This window comes from Canis lupus, chromosome 16 (genome assembly GCF_003254725.2).
Source record: "Canis lupus dingo isolate Sandy chromosome 16, ASM325472v2, whole genome shotgun sequence".
Lineage (NCBI taxonomy): Eukaryota > Metazoa > Chordata > Mammalia > Carnivora > Canidae > Canis > Canis lupus.
The window spans coordinates 5,711,167-5,729,990 of record NC_064258.1 but is presented as its reverse complement, the minus strand read 5'-3'; the positions used below and the strand labels follow the sequence as shown (position 1 = coordinate 5,729,990).

Sequence of the window (18,824 nt, the reverse complement as noted above, 5' to 3'; positions counted from 1 at the left end):
GCCCAACTCTTGATCTCAGCTCAGGTCTTTTTTTATTTTTTATTTATTTAAAAGAGAGAGCATAAGCAGGGGACAGGGGAGAGGGAGAGAGAGAGAGACAAGCAAACTCCTCACTGAGTGCAAAGTCCATTAGGGCTTGATTCTAGAACCCAGAAATCATGACCTGAGCCAAAGTTAGATACTTAAACAACTGAGCCACCCAGGCACCCAGCTCAGGTCTTCATCTCAAAGTTGTGAGTTTGCTCCATGCCAGGCATGGAGCCTACTTAAAAAAAAATCACAATACCTATGTATGTATGTATGAAACAAAAAGAGCATACTAATGAACCAAGAATGATGTGTATAGGAAGAATCGTTAAACTCTTGGGAAGGAAGAAACAAAGTCACTATTTTTTTTTTTAAATCAGGCAGATGGGATAAATGTTCAGTCATAGAATAAATAGTTATGAAAAAGTCTATTTCATGGTGAAGAGAAAAAAAGAAAAAATGTGGAAGGGTAATTAAGGGACATAAGTTGATCACTACACATTGAATAAAAGACCTACAAAGTCTAGACATAGTAAAGTATAGAGGATGGAGGAAAATAGCAGTTGAAGAGATAATTGTTAGCATTCATTGAGAATTTTTATTTATCCTATTCTCTTACCAGAATACATTATTTATCTGAAGATTCATATATTCTTCAGTAATGAAAACTACTTCATTTTGCTTGAGTGTACATTTATCTTTAGTTTTTGCACTCATTAAGTGGAATGCATCTTTTTACCATTTAAGGACTTAGATCTATTTTGAATTCTGAAACATTTTTGCTGAAACATATTTTGCTCAAATACTGTTTCTTCACTACCCTCTCCATTTTTTTCTCTGGAAACTTTATCATGTCTAAGTTTAGCCACTCAATCTATTATTCATGTCTCAAGATTGCTCTTTCAAAACAGTACCCTTTGTCTGTATGAACATCTGAGTGGGTTCTTAAATGTGACCTTCCAGTACACTATTTCTCTCTTTAATATGAGGTCTGGAAATTTTCTTCCTTATTGGTTATAAAATTATGTATCTTTACACCTTATTTCAAATATCTGTGCTTGATCCATTTCATATACTCTTTTTTTTTTCATACACTCTTTTATGGCTACCTTATTCATTTTTCTTCATTTATCAAGCATTTCAGTAAGTATTACTCCTTGATTAACTTATTGGTGCATCCTAACCATCTTTAGAGTATTTGGAAAATTGGACTATACATTTATTACATTTTGAATGAATTCAAGGTTCTAGTTGTTTACTTTGTTTCTCCTCTTTAGCAGGACTTATTTTTCCCAAACTGTGTATTTACACACACATTCTGAGTGAAAGATTTTTTTGTTTTTAGTATTGTTTTTATTTTAGTTTGTTTTTTCCACCATTTCTTTCTCTCTGTCTTGTGATTTTGAATTTTTGCTGTTCTTTACCCAGCTCCATGGGCCCTGCATATATAATATATAATATGTAATATATAATACAGTAGATCTCAGGATCTGGTAATCTAATGAGAGAGCCAGGAAGTATATTGACTTCTTTGTAGTCACCTATTCAGCAGCCCAATAGTTGTTTTATACCTCCTTTTACATCCAAGCCCTTGGTTTCAAGCAATCATATTAATATATCCCATTTCCCAAAAGTTGATTCTGTAAGAGCTGAGTTCCAGGTATAACATTCTGCCTTCATACTTGAAGCATATATATTTCTGATTCATTTCTGGTGTTGCAAAAATGATCTCATTTTAAACTCTGGCTATCTATTTGGGGTTGGTATTTTACATTTTAATTTCTCATCTCCATGTGTTTGAAATAGGAAGACTTAGGAACTCTGAGCACAGATCTTTCTACTTAACTAAATATACAACCAATAGTGTAGTACAATGATAAAATTGTTAGTGTCAGTTTTTTATTGCTGATAATATTTCTGGGAGAAAATAGAAATTAGTGGAAGCAGAGGTAAATGAAAGAGAATCTGACTCTAACTCCTTATTAGCTTCAGCTGATTATTGCTTAAAATTAATTTCAAGAAATGACATTTCTTTTATTTTTGAAAAGCAGCCAGAGACTCCAACTTTTATATGAAGTCTACTAATTGTTAATATTGGTCAATAACTGAATTTATTAGATATCTCTAAAGCCAAAAGTACAGATCAACATCACAGACTTTAGACTGGATTGGATCCATGAATTACTGAATTTTAGCCTCTATATAAATTCTCACTCTGTATGAACATATTCCTTTTTCCTTTTCTACCACTCAGCTCCAAAATTCCTGTGCTAAGTACAACATTGTACCTATCTGTCAAAAGAACATGGGAAGCAATCAGACATGGATCACAGAAGTCATCCTGCTGGGATTCCAGGTTGATCCCAAACTTGAAATATTCCTCTTTGGGTTCTTCTTGCTATTCTATAGCCTTACCTTGATGGGGAACGGGCTCATCCTGGGGCTCATCTGGCTGGACTCCAGACTGCACACGCCCATGTACTTCTTCCTCTCAAACCTGGCCATTGTTGACATGTCCTATGCCTCAAGCATTGTCCCTAAGATGCTGGCAAGTCTTATAATGCAGAAGAAAACCATCTCCTTTGTTCCATGCATACTTCAGACATTTTTGTATTTGGCACTTGCTGTCACAGAGTGTATGAGTTTGGTGGTCATGTCCTATGATCGGTATGTGGCCATCTGCCATCCCCTACATTACACTGTCGTCATGAGCTGGAGAGTGTGCATTATCTTGTCTGCCACTTGCTGGATGTTCAGCTTTCTCTTGGCTCTGGTCCACATTACTCTCATTCTTAAGTTGCCCTTTTGTGGACCACAAAAAATCAACCACTTTTTCTGTCAAATCATGTCGGTATTTAAATTGGCCTGTGCTGACACTAGACTCAACCAAATTGTTCTCTTTGCCGGCTCTGTGTTTGTTTTAGTCGCACCCCTCTGCTTGGTGCTGGTATCCTATATTCATATCCTGTTGGCCATCTTGAGGATCCAGTCTGGGGAGGGTTGCAGAAAGGCCTTCTCCACCTGCTCCTCCCACCTCTGTGTGGTGGGGCTCTTCTTTGGCAGTGCTATTGTTATGTACATGGCCCCTAAATCTAGCCCTTCTCAAGAACAAAGAAAGATTTTATCATTGTTTTATAGCCTTTTCAATCCTATGCTAAACCCACTGATCTACAGCCTGAGGAACACTGAGGTGAAGAGTGCCCTGAGGAGATTTCTAGGGAAGAAGTCATCAGCATGAGGAAGGTTTGGAGTATTACAAGATTGTGAGCTTTTCCACCTGTTTCTGGGTCCTTGAATGCCCTTGTAAATCTGTTAATTTAACAAACCCAGTACTCTTTCTCTTTGGAAAATATAAATACTCTTATACTTTAAGCCAGTGATACAAAACCTGAGATAATCATTATGAAACAGAACATCACAGTCTAATCCTATTCATGAACAGAGATGCAAATATCTTAACAAAAATATTAGTCAAAATAAGTCCACAAGCACGCAGAAAACTCAGTTCCTAGTGTTTTCACGACCTAAATGTTAAAAACAAACTATACATAAAGCTTTTAGAAGGTAAGAAGGGGAAGAATTTTAAAAATAATATACAAAATTGATAGCCACAAAAGAAAACATTGATAAATTTGAGTAGATTGAAAGTTAAGAACATCCGATCAATCAATAAACGGCATAAAAAAGTGAAAAGACAAGACGCGGAATCCTCTTCTACTCACTCGTCTATCAGGTTCAAACATCACCTCCTCAGAGATCAGCATATTTCATCCCACTTGTCTGGACTAGGTAACTTTTTACCATATCACTCCAGTTTATCTTTGTACTGAAATCACTTTACAAAATAAACAGACCTTAGGAATAAAGGCAGAATGGAGATTTTTCCCTTTCTTGGCCATATGGTAGGTGAGTCATTTTCAGATATTTTGGTGGTCAAATTTTCTGATGTATCAATATTTACAACTGATAAAGAAAGAAGCAAAGAGAAACTTTTTTGGTCTGTCTTTCCCTCTTTATCAAGAAGGAAGATCTTTTCTGGAATCACTCCCTCTCTGCAGGTTTTTTCTGGTATTCCACTGGCCAAAATTGGGCCAAATGGTCACCTCTAAGCAGTTGCTGACAAAGAGGATGAAATTGAGAGCTTGGTTTAGATCCATTATGGTTTAATTCCCTGTGGCTCAGAGTGAGAGCCACTTTCTCTGATGAATTTACTGCTTAATACCTTGAGAATATCAGTACTAGCTCAGCAAGAAAGAAGTAATGGCCATAGGGCAGACAGCCAACGGTATCTGCTAAATGGTTCAAGTTGTGAAGCAAGACTTCTTGAATCTTAAGTAGGAAGTTGAAGTGTGCTTTTTTCTCTTCCTTTACCTTTAGGGGTCCAATCGATACTCTCTCACAATAAGACATAATGTTTAAAATCTAATGGCTACAACCTCTAAATACAATGAAAAATTAATGTTATATCCAAAAGTTTATATTAAGAATCTTCCAAGATTAAAAAGGCCTCTGAATTAGAATAATCTAGTTATATAATAGGTATTTTTTCCTTCTGTTAGATGAAAAAATATATGCACTTAAAAATAGCATGAGAAGTATGAACCAATTTTCATTAAAATATTATCTGTTTATTTTTCCCTCCTTATATTTCTCTAAGCACACAGAGCTAGGTGGGAGTCCATTAGCCAAATGTGTGGGTGATGTATTTTTCTGAATTGCTTAGCTTATTTTCATTTGGGGAAAATATTCTTTTTACACAAAATAAAAAGTCAAGATACTCTCCTAAAATATCATGTGAAAAAAATAAATTAATTAAATAAATAAAATAAAAATAAAATATCATGTGATTACATTTTAATAAATTATTATTAGCCCTGAATCTGTGTATTTACTTGAAGAAATTCTCTGGGATACTGAGCTGTTTAGCCATAATAGTTATTTCAGGGTGCTTTGATATGGAATAATTTTAGATTTTTTCTTTGTACTTTTCAGGATTGCTTTATTTCTTACATATGAGCTCATTTCTTTTTACAACAAAAAATTCCATTTTTTCCCACTAAAAATAGGTGGAGATAGGCTGATAAAGAGGTATGTAGACTTTTAAGAAAGAAGGTAACATGAGAGCAACTCTCCTGTTTACCACTAAAATGTTGAGTAAAAAGAATGCAGATTTTGTCTCTAGCAGTTGTATCTCTTAATGTCTGACACATTACTGGTCTGTGATAAACATTTGATTAGGGAAGATAGTGGTGCTAAGCACCCACTCTCCAGTCCTGAGCAGAGTGCAATGCAACGTGGTCCCATTGATCAGCCGAACCAAGAAGGTGCATTTTCCAAAAAAGTCTACTAGTGGAAGAAAGAGAAACAATATCCCAGTGAACGCCCATTCATCCACAACATAACAGCAACAACAACAAGTTTGTATAGAAAACTCTTTATTAGGCCAATATTTTCCCTCACCTGATAGCAACTAAATGTTTCTAGGTACAGATAATAAACATGATGTTAATAAATTGCCTTGTTTTCCCCTCCACTTAGGCTCTTACTCCCTCTTCCTAAGGTTTTCTGTATCTCTTAATCCCCATCAGCTGCCTCAAATAATATACCCATCCTTCAGGAGATTTCATTCTCCTATCTGACTGGTTGTTCCTTGGTAATTTCATCTTCCTTTCTATGTTAGATTTCTTAGTTCATTAATCTCATGTCTTCCTCTTCCTTGGTTTACTACCCTTGTTTTGATGGAGCACATCCTTCAATAGGTTTATACAGTTAGAAAGGTTTATCAAGACAGAAGTGGAAAAAAAATAAATACTTCTCATTTCTCATAATCACTTATACTGTATTATCTTCTTCAAATACCCCATTGAAATTCTATGTGCTACATAGAGAAAGAAGAAAGAAAGAAAGAAAGAAAGAAAGAAAGAAAGAAAGAAAGAAAGAATGAAAGACAGACTCAAGCCCTCTGAAGGAGGATTTTCTGTCTCAGAGATGGCAAATATTAAATTAATATTTAGGTGCAGCTGTAGGTGTTGTGTTTGCGATCTGCAAACACTTCTATCTCTAAATTGACATTCTTTAATAAAGGTCCATCACTAATGATAAAGCCAAATGTGCTTTGTAACATTTATTCTTACTAAAATATAAAATATTAATCAATACAAATATTAATAATAAAAGAAGTCTAAGACTTTTCAGAAGAAATGCTTTTGCTTTCTCCACTTCAAAGATTAGAAACAAAAAAAAGAGACAAATCAGGACACTTCTTTGTATCCACAATACACTGTGTTAAATATCATATTGTTCAACCAAAAGAAATAAAAGTGGTAAATATACATATTTGTTTCTTTTTAAGAGGGAGAGGTAGGGAGGGGCAGAAGGAAAGGGAGAGAGAGAACCTTAAGCAGCCTCCACACCTGGTGTGGAACTTGACATAGGGCTCAATCTCACAACCCTGAGATCATGACCTGAGCTGAAGTCAAGAGTCAGAAGAACATTCAACCAAATGAGTCACCCAAGCACCCCTAAATATGCATATTTGAATGAGCATGCACCAACTTATTATCCTTGGTTCTATCTGGGTATTGGTGAGTAAAATTTATTTTTCTGTAATATTCTTGTGTTCCTTGTAATATACAAGGAATATACAAACAATAAAAAGATAAGAACTATAAAATTATCCAAACACAACTTTGAAAGATGTTATGATAAGTGCTTTTAATCTTCCAGAGAAGGGAGACCAATCTGGATTTGGATAATTGAAGAGGGGTCCCTATGTACTTTGAAGGATTGTTAGTATATTTGAAGTCAAATGGGTACTACAGGACAAAATTGACTTGAAACAAGGAAAAGCATTTCAAGAGTCTGAGCTATTGAGGAGTAGTACTTGAATAAAGTGGAGTGTGTTGAAGAATAAAGTATGTGGAGTGAGGCTCTACCTGACACAGATTATTTTAAGAAAAGAAATAACTCCAATATCCTCCCCTTGAATATATTTTTTCTGCTGTCCGATAGATTAAATATTATTTTTATTTTGAAGTGCCTTTTCTACCAAAGTTTAAGAAGTAAGACTCTACATAGACTCTGAAAGTTAGAAGTGGAAGGACTTTACAATCATCAAACATCACCTACCACATGAGATGTGCAAGAGGAGAGAGATTATTTTTTTAAAGAATATTTTATTTATTTATTAGAGAGAGACAGAGAGCATGAGCAGGGGGGAGGGGCAGAGGGATCTTCAGCAGATTCCCCACCAAGTGCAGAGCCCAACATAGGGTTGGATCTCAGGACCCTGGGATCATGACCTGAGCCGAAGGCAGATACTTAATTAACTGAACCACCCAGGCACCTTTAAAAAAAAAAAAAAAAAAAGATTTTATTGAGATTCATTTTAACTATAGGCCTTAACCCAGAATGAAGAAATAAAAATGTGGTTCAGAAATCTCGAAAAGTTTGAAATGGAGACCAAACTAAAGAAAATTAAGGGAGAAGTATATCTAAACTCTAAACTGTCAAGTCAAGAATATTTGTGAGAAATGTACAGTGATTTCCTGGCAATGACATTTCTCCATTGGGAGAAATTAGTTTCTCTGAGATGGTGTCTTAATGGGGTCCATGCGGCCCCCTATCATGAGACATCAAGAAAACACAGCCTCTCTTCTACAAACAGGAAGAATTATAGAGTTGAACAATTTTAAGGCTGATAAAATACCTATTGAGAGAAATTAAGTTATGAAACAATCTTGAATTTTTTATTTTCTGTGCCAAGATCTTGCATAGTTTAGAGACATCCTGCCTGGCCTGGCCTCACACAATCCCAAGCAAACACAAATCCCAAACAAATGCACATAAAAATTCCCATGAGATACTGAAAGATCAAAATGAATACATGTGGGAAAGGTATTTATTGGTTCATCTGCCCATAGGAAAGTAGCAAACTCTTTAAATCTCTCTGAGGAGAATATGAATGGATGCAATGCCACAGGGTTCTGTGCCCTGAATCATTATTTGTGTCTGTGGGGACAGAGTTGGGTTCAAATGATGACAGAACAAATCCCTCACCTGCAGAAGCAAATCCATTATCAAGTTCTGCCATGAGAACTGTGTATGTGGGTTCTCACTTCCCGATGAGGTCTTTTTAGACCAGAGAATCAATCCCTGTCCTTCCCTGTGAGGTTTCTTCTAAACCCAAGGCCACATTTGAAGAAAAGAACACAGATTATACCACTGTAAGTAAATGTGGTTCATTAGCCCTGAAAAGGGGTTTGCAGGTGGGAAATGGGAAAGGGTAGGATTGGAACGCAATCCCTGGCTCTGGGCATTAGTGATTAAATGCCTTTCATGTGAGGCCCTAAACCTATCTTCATAACTAGGGCCTGATGGGAATCTCTAGATACCATTACTAATTCCCATGGTGTAGCCACGATGCCTCTGACCCTCTAGGACCCTCTCTTCACATTCCCCTCATCATCCTCATGGGGCAGCTCTTGCCTTTGTCATGACTGTCAGAGAAGAGGAATCCACTAACCATCCAGTAGATATCCTCTGACTGACAAAAGATAACAAAGAACTTCAGGGGTCACATGGCCCAGGTGCCTCTTCTTACAAATAAAAAGTCCTGAAGTCAGAGGTAAGTGGTTACTTGCCCTGAGACGGACCTTCCTTCCCTGTTAACTGCCTGCCCCAGCAGACGCTCAGAAACATTGTCACCCAGACAGGACCCATTCGTCCCTTGCCTGAGAAAGAGATGAGCTTCTCTTGCAGGGGAAATCCAGATCTGCTGGTGGAGGGATTCTCTTTTTGTCCCTTGTTTTAGCAGAGGAGTTTTGCGATTCTTAACATGTTTCCTTATGATTATTTGATCCAGAAGCTACTCTGCATGACAGCTTTCAGATCTGTAATATATCATTAAGCACTTATGAAGTGTCTTATATGAGTTAACTCATGACGTAGGGTTTATTGTTCACACCATTTTGCAGCTGGTGGAGCTGAGGACCGGAAAAACTCAAGAGAGGTCACAAAACTAGTATGCGGCAAAGTCGGGATTTGAACCCTGGCAGTTGGGCTCAGAATCCATGTTTGTTACAATCTGGTACTAGGATCAAGCTGAGTCTTGAAGTAACTATTGGAAATGGTAAGTACTTTGTGAGTGTGAAAATTGGACAGATATGTGCTGTCCCAGAACACCGTCTTTGACACCCCAGGGCTCTCACTCAGAGTGATCAATAGAACGTCCCACTGTGGGGCAGTGCTAAATACCCAAAGTACGGCCTCCTTTCCTTTGAAGAGAATTTTGAGTTTTAAAACTGATGTTTTCCTCTTCAATCCAGGAGTGAGTTTCCTTTAAGGGATTTTTCCATTTCTTTAAAATCCTTTTGAAAATTAATTGTCTTAAAATCACCATGAAAACACATTAACAAATGAAAGTAAAATGGTGTGTTATTTATTTGGCATATTTTCTATTTAAATTCAAAAGATAACCAAAAGGCAAGGCAAGAGGAATGTGAAAAAGTTGACAATACCATGATTTTGTTGGATCGCTAATCCTGATGGTTTGGACTCTTTCTTGAAATTTGTGGTCTTTTTAATACTTAGCAGTTAACATTTATATCACTTCTAATATATGCCAGTTTCATGGTAATTATTCTTCACATTAGCCCTTTTAGACACCTGTTCTCACTCTTTTGTGGATGAAAACAATGAGGCATAGAGTAAGTGACTCTAGTTTATGCAGTTCACCCTGCAGAAGGGAGATTGGAACAATGCTCTGACCAGCCCTGTTATCCATGCTGCTGTCATCCTTGTTCTGGGATCTTGCTGTTTTCAGAGCAATTTCAGTGAATTTTCATGCTATGGAAGACCAGAGAAATGCATCCGTGAAACTATCCCTTATTCTATGCACTGAAGATCTTTCTTTAATATGCAGCTGGAGTGGACACTTAAGTACTTTGAGATATCTCTCTCTGTGTTGTTATTTGCCCCAGGCTTTTTCTCAAAGGTAGAAACAAATCTGGCTTCTAGAATTGTGAAATTCAAAATGCAAAACCATGCCAATATTTAAAAGGAAAAAAAATTACTTTCACCTTATGTTGTATTTTTATACTTGTCCTCAACAAATGAGCTCATCAACAATTAGTGTGTGTAGATAGTTACCATTATGAGATATTTATTTATTTATTTATTTATTTGGGAGAAAGAATGAGCATGAGAGAGAGAGAGAGCATACAAGCAGGGGGCAGAGCAGAGGGAGAGGGAGAAGCAGGCTCCCCAGTGAGCAGGGAGCTGGATATGGGGCTCAATCCTGGGACTCTGGGATCAAGACCTGAGCCACCTGAGCCACCCAGGTGCCCCAAGAGTTACTATATAGAGTGATAGTCTCCTGATCTTCCTTCAAACTGTAAAAGGGTACAATTGATATCCAGTATGACATACGGTTTGTCTGTAGTTCACATTTGATGAAGCAAGTTGTTTCACTAAGAATCCTATTTGTCTCCTTATTTATTCCTGCCATTTTGGAAATTGGCTACTGGTTTCTTTCAGAAATATCTTTTAAAAAATTACATGCAAAGCTCTATAATTGCAGAATTGTTTTAATTATGAACTTGAATTAGCCAAACAATTCTAATCATTTGGGAAAGAGAAGCTAATGACTGGCATATCTGATAGCTGAAGCATCCCTGTGTCTGCTGTCTTAGGTCACGGACCTGGGTGCAGTAGGAGCACAAAAGGACACATCTCAGATGAGCCCACTGGGCTTTTTCTTGGATCCACTCCCAGGAATCCATCTCATGCCCAGACAGGCTTCCCTGGCCACAGGCTCTGTGCTCAGCCTGTCTGCTCTTCCTCTTCAAGCTCATATCACACTTCACCTGCAGGAGGTCTCCTATGACTCATCCAGAGACATCTTTGGAAAGCAATTGAGTCTTTGCTGCTTCCTGTGTCTTTATCAGCTCCAAAGACATGCCTTCAAGCTTTTGCTGAAGGCATTATCTCATTTTCTGTCATTACTTGTGCCTTGCTTTCCATGGTGACCGGACATGCTTATTTCAGAAGAGCCTTAGAAATCTACAAAATGTCCATATTCTTGGAGGACTCGGGCCTTAAGAGCTCCATGAGCCCTCCTAGTCAGCTTGATTCACTGGCACCCATTGACACAATATTTAGTTTGTCCACAAAGCGCCATATTCTATTCAAACAGAATTGTATGGTCCAGATGGTTGGACAGCTTCCTATTTCATATCTGCTAATTGGTACTTCAATATGCATCCCTTAACTGTGCTTTGCTTGCATGAATTTAAAAATAAGTCAATAAGTCAAAAGTAGGCCTTTCAGCCCATATAAAATCAGTAATATGTTACTGATCATAATTCACTGCCATTTCTTGGGACCTCCGATGAATGTCCACCCAAAACTTAGGAAGTTAGCTTAAGACTACCACTTCCTTTTAAGAGAAATACCAAATCCACAGAGGCACAGACACATAAGTTCACACAAAGGGGGCAAATACCTCTCAAATTGGCAATTTCACTGCACTCTGCACAAATGCCTCTGCTAGTAAGCCTATTGGTCAACCGCAGGATTATGAACAAAGGGAATTCACAGAGGCAAACATGGGTATGCAACAGTTGAGTAATGTTCAGGGAAAGAGGAAGCTTCATGAGCTGGCTTGGGTTGAAAAGTTCCTACTAGTAAGCAAGCTGATGCTAAATGAATTTTTCTAAGATACTGATGGAATTCAGCTGACAGCTAAATTCCCTGTCACTTCTGGGTCTGCTTACAGGCACTGCTTTTATTGTTTTCAGTGTTTGGTTTTTAGCTTCAACCCCTAAAACCGGCATTGCAGATAAGAACAAAAATTTTTTAAAGATTTTATTTATTTATTCATGGGAGACACAGAGAGGGAAGCAGAGACAGGCAGAGGGAGAAGCAGGCTCCCTGTGGGGAACTGGATGCGGGTCTCATCCCTGGATCCCAGGATCACTCCCTGACCTGAATGCAGATGCTCAACCACTGAGCCACCCAGTCGTCCCTGCAGATAAGAAAATTAAAAGGGTATTAGGATGTGCTTCTCTGAATGACAAAGGCCACTTTCTCTGATCACTGCAGCATCACAGCTCTGCCTGTGCTCTCATTCACATTTTGGTGGGTGTTACAATAATTTTCAACTTAATTTATGATTTAATTCTTCTTGTAGTCAATAGAAGATCTTGATCTTCTTCTCTATTAGGATTAGGGGGAAAAATCGGTACAAAGAAAAATGAGATTGAGGTTTTCAACTTCCCCTTTCCTATCAAAGGTTAATTACTTTTCATAATTCAGTGATTTATTTCTCCCATATGAAGGTGTAAGAAAATCTGCTTTGACAGGAGATCGCTGTTAAAATTTGGTGAGGATTTCTCTCAAGATGAGCAGGAGTAATGTGCCTCTTTAGTTTTATATTACGTTGTAGGTTTTTCCAAAATAAAAATATCTTGTTTTTTCCCCCCGGTAATGTATAAAGTTGATTAAGCAAATGAGCAAATAAGTAAACAATTTATATGAAAGACAAATCCCCATATAATCCTACTCTTGAGATAATCAATATAAACAGTTTCTTATAGAAATTTTTCTACATATATGTAAGTAGGCACAAAAGATATATGTGTATGTTCATATTAAAATATAAGTTGGATCATATTGTATGCAAATTCTTTTAGTTTAGGTGGAAAATTTTTTCATTTCACTATAAAAAGATCTGTATTAATCTTTTTATTTTTAATTTCATTTTATTTATTTTTCCTCAGGAATACATTTATTAAGTCATGGGTTTTCCTTTCTGGTTATTTTATTTTAGAAATTTAAACATGTCTTTAATATAACATTATTGACACTGAGTCATAAACTTATATTAACCTTTCTAATGGTTGCATTGTATTCCATGTTATAAAAGTAGCCAAATATCTTAATCCATCTCCAACTTAAAACCTTTATATCAGTTCTAATTTTTTTTTTTAAGATAAGCAGGGTTACAATGAATATTTACATCATCTTGGTAAATTTGGTTCTGGTACATTGGACCAGACCTCACTAAGTCCTTCCAGCCCAGGGATTTCGTCTTTACTGTTCTCTGCACAAGGAACATTCTATTTTGGCTGTAGTCTGGGTAGACTCCACTTCATCATTTGGATTCCACCCATGTGTCATTTTGTTAGAAAGATTTTTCCTGACAATCCCATCTAAAGGACCCCTCTTCATACCACATGACTTTCAATCTTATTACCCTGTTCATTTTCTTCATTGTACTTTCTACTATCAACAGATATTTTATTTTTTTGCTCCTGGTGTTTTAGGGATGGTAATCAACCATGACAATCTCCTTGCTCCTGATCTGAAGAAATAGAGAAACAGACCCAGGAATCAGGTAGAAATTAAAAACATATGTTTTGTTAGTGAGATTTATTGGAAAACATAGTCTATATGTTTTAAAAAAAAATGTCTCTCCAAATTAAAATCCCAACCGTTAGCCCACCCCCATCCCTAAGCGGGACAATACATGCTCCTGTAGGCTTTAACCTGAAAGAGTAGAAATGTGTATGACCAAAAAAGAGAGCAGAGAAGGGGAATTCTCATTTTCTGTTTCCTGTTCCACAAAGCCTATAAATAAGAGAACAGGAAAGGCGCTGGAATCCTCCAGTACTTCCATCTGGTGGGTGAGAGAGATCTCTCCTAAATGGAAACATGAAGAGTGGGTGACAAATACACCACCCGACTTCTTGTGTCCCCTTCAGAATGTGTCTACTTTCCCTCCTCTATTCTTCCAGAGTTTAAAACAGGATGGAACAGATAATGCACTCAAGGAATAGGTGTTAAAGAATTGTTGAAATATATAAATTTAAACTGTATAAAACTCTTCACATATTCCATTTTCAAAGTTGATAACTTATAATATTTAGTAATGCTGACCATGTGGGATTGAAGCCTAATTCTCATAATCCGAGGGAAACATTGGTACATTTTTCCTGTAGGGAAGCTGGCCATAGGTATTACGAGCTTTGAAATGTCTATCTATTTAGCATCTGCAATTTGACTTTCTTTTTAAGATTTTATTTATTTATTCATGAGAGACACACAGAAAGAGAGGCAGAGACATAAGCAGAAGGAGAAGCAGGCTCTCTGCAGAGAGCATCAAGTGGGACTTGATCCCAGGACCCCAGGATCACAACCTAAGATAAAGGAGGACGTTCAACCACTGAGTCACCCAGGTGTCCCTGCAATTTGACTTTTAGGATATATCCTAAAGGAGTAATCATGAGGGATCCCTGGGTGGCTCAGCAGTTTAGCGCCTGCCTTCGGCCCAGGGCGTGATCCTGGAGTCCCGGGACCAAGTCCCACAAGGCTCCCCTGCATGGAGCCTGCTTCTCCCTCTGCCTGTGTCTCTGCCTCTCTCTCTCTCTGTGTCTCTCATGAATAAATAAATAAATCTTTAAAAAAAAGTAATCATGAATATAGACAAAGCTTGTTTAAGAATATTTATCTCAATGCTAATAAACATAAGAGAAATAAGAACCCCAAATTTTTCAACAATAAGAAATTAAATAAATTGTAATATAATAGAATATTACATTAGTTTTAAGTAATACCTATAAAATATTACTTTAATACATGAAGAATGTTCATTATATTAAGAGAAATTGGTAGTTAAAAAATAGTCTCTATAATGTAATCCTGATTTTAAAATATGAATTTGAGGATCTAAATTTTTACAAAGAAACAAATGAATTATTTTTAAAATATTCTGTTGGATTTGAAACTACAGCCTAACTTGAAAGTAAAAATAGTTCTCAGGTTGTTTCTGGGAACATTGTGAAGAAAGTCTAAAGAGACAACAAGCACCAGGTTACATGGTTTTGAGGCATAATGTCACCATCAGGCTGTTCCGTGAACATTTTTCTCCCTGGATAAACCCAGGCACCTCCCAGGAAGAGCTTCCTGGAAAGAAACATCCAACAGGAACCTGTATTCACTCCCTGTGACCTGCTCAGAACCCATCAGAACAGCAGTGGGCAGTCAGCGTGGTAACAGGTGAGGAAGGTGTAAGGGGAGTCGATGGCAACAGGAGTTGCCAAAGCTGAGAAGATACGATGACGAAAGTTCTGTCACAAGAAAATAAACTCTGAGATTCTTCTGTGATTATGTTATAAAAGGGAAAAGAGAAATCACCCAAAGAAAATACAGTTACAATACAGCTGTTAATGTAAATTAATTTTCCCTTTTGAGATTCATAGTTGAGAAAGCTGCAGAAATGTCATCCCATTTACTTGAATTTTTGGGTGTGTCTACAGGTTCATTGCATGGAGCGAAAGCATTCTTTCATTTATGACTAAATTTCAGTATCTAGCGCTGATAAAATAGTAAATAAAACTCACAGAATAAAACCATAAACATTGGAGATGGAAAAGAGGCACCAAAAGAAACATGCAAGGAATATTACTAGCTGAAAATGAGGGGTTTACAAAGTTTTAAAGACTATGAAATTGAGACCTTATTTAGAAGGTGCTTCAAATCTGCAATATATGGGTAGAAAAGCATCTGAGAAGGTAAATGGATAAGCAGCATACAAAGGACAGAAGGCCTAATCGCTTCACATCTTGGACCAAGAAGACAAGCAAGATTAGGAAATAAGACTATCCTATGTGTCCTGTTGCAGACATTTGATCAGGGTCATATCTCTTCTAACTACATTAATAATCAAGACTCATACCCTTGAAGGGAAGCTAGAGCACTTTAATTTTTCAAAACAACAGGTGTGTGTGTGTGTGCAATTAGGTACAGTATCTAATAATGTATAATATGTTGTAATATATTTTATTTATATTAAATTATATGCAGATATATCCTATCATTCCATTGATACAAGGGGAATTATTTTCTGATTTTTATGAGTACACTTAGTGTTTTACACATATCTAAAAATAAATGACAGAAAAGTCAATCCGTGTTTCTAAATGTTCATTTAGTGATATTTTGAGTCTTGATTACTCTGGAGCTCAGACCTTCCTTTTGGGAATGTGAAGTTGACCATCTCTGTCATAGGAGCATGGGAGGCAACCAGACATGGATCACAGAAGTCATCCTGCTGGGATTCCAGGTCGATCCAGCACTGGAGCTCCTTCTCTTTGGACTTTTCTGTCTTTTCTATACCCTCACCCTTCTGGGAAATGGAGTCATCTTAGGGCTTATCTGCTTAGACGCTAGACTGCACAGCCCCATGTACTTCTTCCTCACTCACCTGGCAATTGTTGACATGTCCTACGCCTCCAATAATGTCCCCAAGATGCTGGCAAATCTTGTGAATCTGAAAAGAACCATATCCTTTGTTCCTTGCATCATGCAGACTTTTCTGTATCTGGCTTTTGCTCACATAGAGTGCCTGATTTTGGTTGTGATGTCCTATGACAGGTTTGTGGCAATCTGCCATCCTCTACATTACACTGTCACCATGAACTGGAGAATGTGCACAGTCTTAGCCAGCACTTCTTGGGTTTTTAGCTTCCTCTTGGCTCTCGTCCATTTAATTCTCATCTTGAGGCTGCCCTTCTGTGGGCCTCATGAAATCAACCACTTCTTCTGTGAAATCCTGTCTGTCCTCAAGCTGGCCTGTGCTGACACTAGGCTCAACCAAGTGGTCATCTTTGCTGCCTGTGTGTTTATCTTAGTGGGACCTCTCTGCTTGGTGCTGGTGTCCTACTCACGCATCCTGTTTGCCATCCTGAGAATCCAGTCTGGGGAAGGCCGCAGAAAGGCCTTCTCCACCAGTTCCTCCCACCTCTGTGTGGTGGGGCTCTTCTTTGGCAGCGCCATTGTCATGTACATGGCCCCCAAATCCAACCACCCTGAGGAGCAGCAGAAGATCCTTTCCCTGTTTTATAGCCTTTTCAACCCTATGCTGAACCCACTGATCTACAGTCTGAGGAACACAGAGGTGAAGGGTGCCCTGAGGAGAGTCTTATACAGGCAGAGGCATATATGAGAGATGGGGAAAATCAACATGGTTGGGGTACTTTGTAACCCATGAAATATGGTAGATGGCATTTTTCACCTTATGCTATAATAGATGCCACATTAAAATAGACTATTTTAGACCTAAACATTCAACCTGAAGCCATAGAGACTTTAGCAAATAAAAAAGATGAATACCTTAATGCTTGTGAGTATGCAAGATTCTTCATTCTCTGGAAAAAACACAAGACACAAAATTCGAAGACTTGATAAAGATTAGGTTTTTTCAAAATAAGTCCTTCTGATAATGAAAGTCACTATGAAGAAACAAGAAATGCAAGTCACAGACCAAGTGTTTTGTATGTTTTTAAATGCTATTTTAAGCTGTGAAGTTTGTGTTCACTTGTGGCAGCTACAAGAGAAAACTATAAAACTTTTAGTGTCAGATAAAATCCATTTGTTTCCAGCTCTGGCCCTTGTTAGGTTGGTAATCTACCAGTTAGTGCAATGGTACTCTACTTTTCTGGTCTTGGGACTTCTTTGAACTCTTAAAAATTACTGAGTTCCCAAAGAAAATATATTTATGTGGCTGTATTTGTTGATATGTATCATAATAGAAATCAAAAGTGAGACTCCATTAAATATTTTAATTCATTTGGAATTATTTCTTATATATTAATATAATGTATTTTCATGAAAAGTAACTATCATTAATAAAGCAAAAAAAAAGAGTGAAGAAAAGAGTGAAGCTATGTTTTACATTTTTAAGAAATATATTTTTTTATTTTAGAGAGAGAAAGAAGAACACCAGAGCAGAGGAAGGACAGAGGGAGTTAGAGAATCCTAAGCAGACTTGACACTGAGGGGAAGCCTGACACAGGGCTGGATCTCACCACCCTGACATTATGACCTGAGCCAAATTCAAGATTCAGACATTCAACCAACTGACCCAGTCGGGAGCCCCTGGTTTACATTTTGAATAATCTTAAATGCTGGCTCAAGCAAGAAGAGCTGAATTTTGTATTTCTACTGCACTCTCGCTGATGCAAGATCACATGTCATGTTGCCTCTGGAAAACTGCATGGTGCACTCATGAGGGAGAATGAAAAAGGCAAAAAGTCTAAATATAATGATGAAAATAGTTTTGACCCAATGGTCCCTTTGAGAGATTCTCAGAGATGCCCCCCAGTCCCGGGACCACACTTAAGAATCAGGAACTTAGTATATTCAGCCTCAATCTCCACATTGATAAAATGGTAATGTTGATCAGATTAAACCAGGTAGTCCACATAGAGCATTTGGCATATTTTCTGAAACGAGAGAGGGGCTCAATAATGGTTGCCTGTCAATGTTAGAAGCCTTTGTCGTTTGTATTTACCCACCCTTACTGCAGGTAGAGATACGTCCTGGCTCAGGGGATGCATTCTCACTCAAGGTTGTCACAACAGGATTCCATGGGAATCCACCTCTCAAGCATCTAAAAGTCCCAGCCCTTCAGATGCTTTGATGGGGACTGCAGAGAGGCCCGATTTCATCAACTGTAATCAATTAGAGAGTTTGGGTCTAGTAATTTGTGACATTTGTCTCCCATTTATAACCCTTGAGACAGTTGGAAGTTTGTGCAAGAACAGTGTGATGCCAATATCTGCCCTGTTTGTTCCCCAGAATTTTCCTCCAAGGACCCTCAGATACAACCTGAGCTCTCCCCCAGAGATGAAATTTAGGGATTTCCCTCCCGATTCTTAGGAAGAAGACAAATAGCTGTAATAGCTTGTGATCATTCTGGGAATTGGAATTCTCAGTAGAAACTCAAGAATGTTTTT

At 37.6% G+C, this 18,824-nt stretch overlaps 2 protein-coding genes across 2 annotated transcripts; both read left to right on the top strand.

Annotated features, from left to right (window-relative positions):
• The first annotated feature begins 2,332 nt into the window (after positions 1-2,332).
• Positions 2,333-3,265, top strand: LOC112651029 (olfactory receptor 2A12). Its single transcript, XM_025433966.2, has one exon. The coding sequence runs from the start codon at positions 2,333-2,335 to the stop codon at positions 3,263-3,265; it is 933 nt and encodes a 310-aa protein (XP_025289751.2).
• A 12,834-nt stretch (positions 3,266-16,099) lies between these two features.
• On the top strand, positions 16,100-17,032 carry LOC112651021 (olfactory receptor 2A14-like). The gene has a single exon (XM_025433961.3). The coding sequence runs from the start codon at positions 16,100-16,102 to the stop codon at positions 17,030-17,032; it is 933 nt and encodes a 310-aa protein (XP_025289746.3).
• The last annotated feature ends 1,792 nt before the right edge of the window (positions 17,033-18,824 follow it).

What these genes read in the sequence shown, in the direction of transcription:
- LOC112651029 (XM_025433966.2), top strand. Translation starts at nt 2,333, where the DNA reads ATGGGAAGCAATCAGACATGGATCACAGAAGTCATCCTGCTGGGATTC.
- LOC112651021 (XM_025433961.3), top strand. Translation starts at nt 16,100, where the DNA reads ATGGGAGGCAACCAGACATGGATCACAGAAGTCATCCTGCTGGGATTC.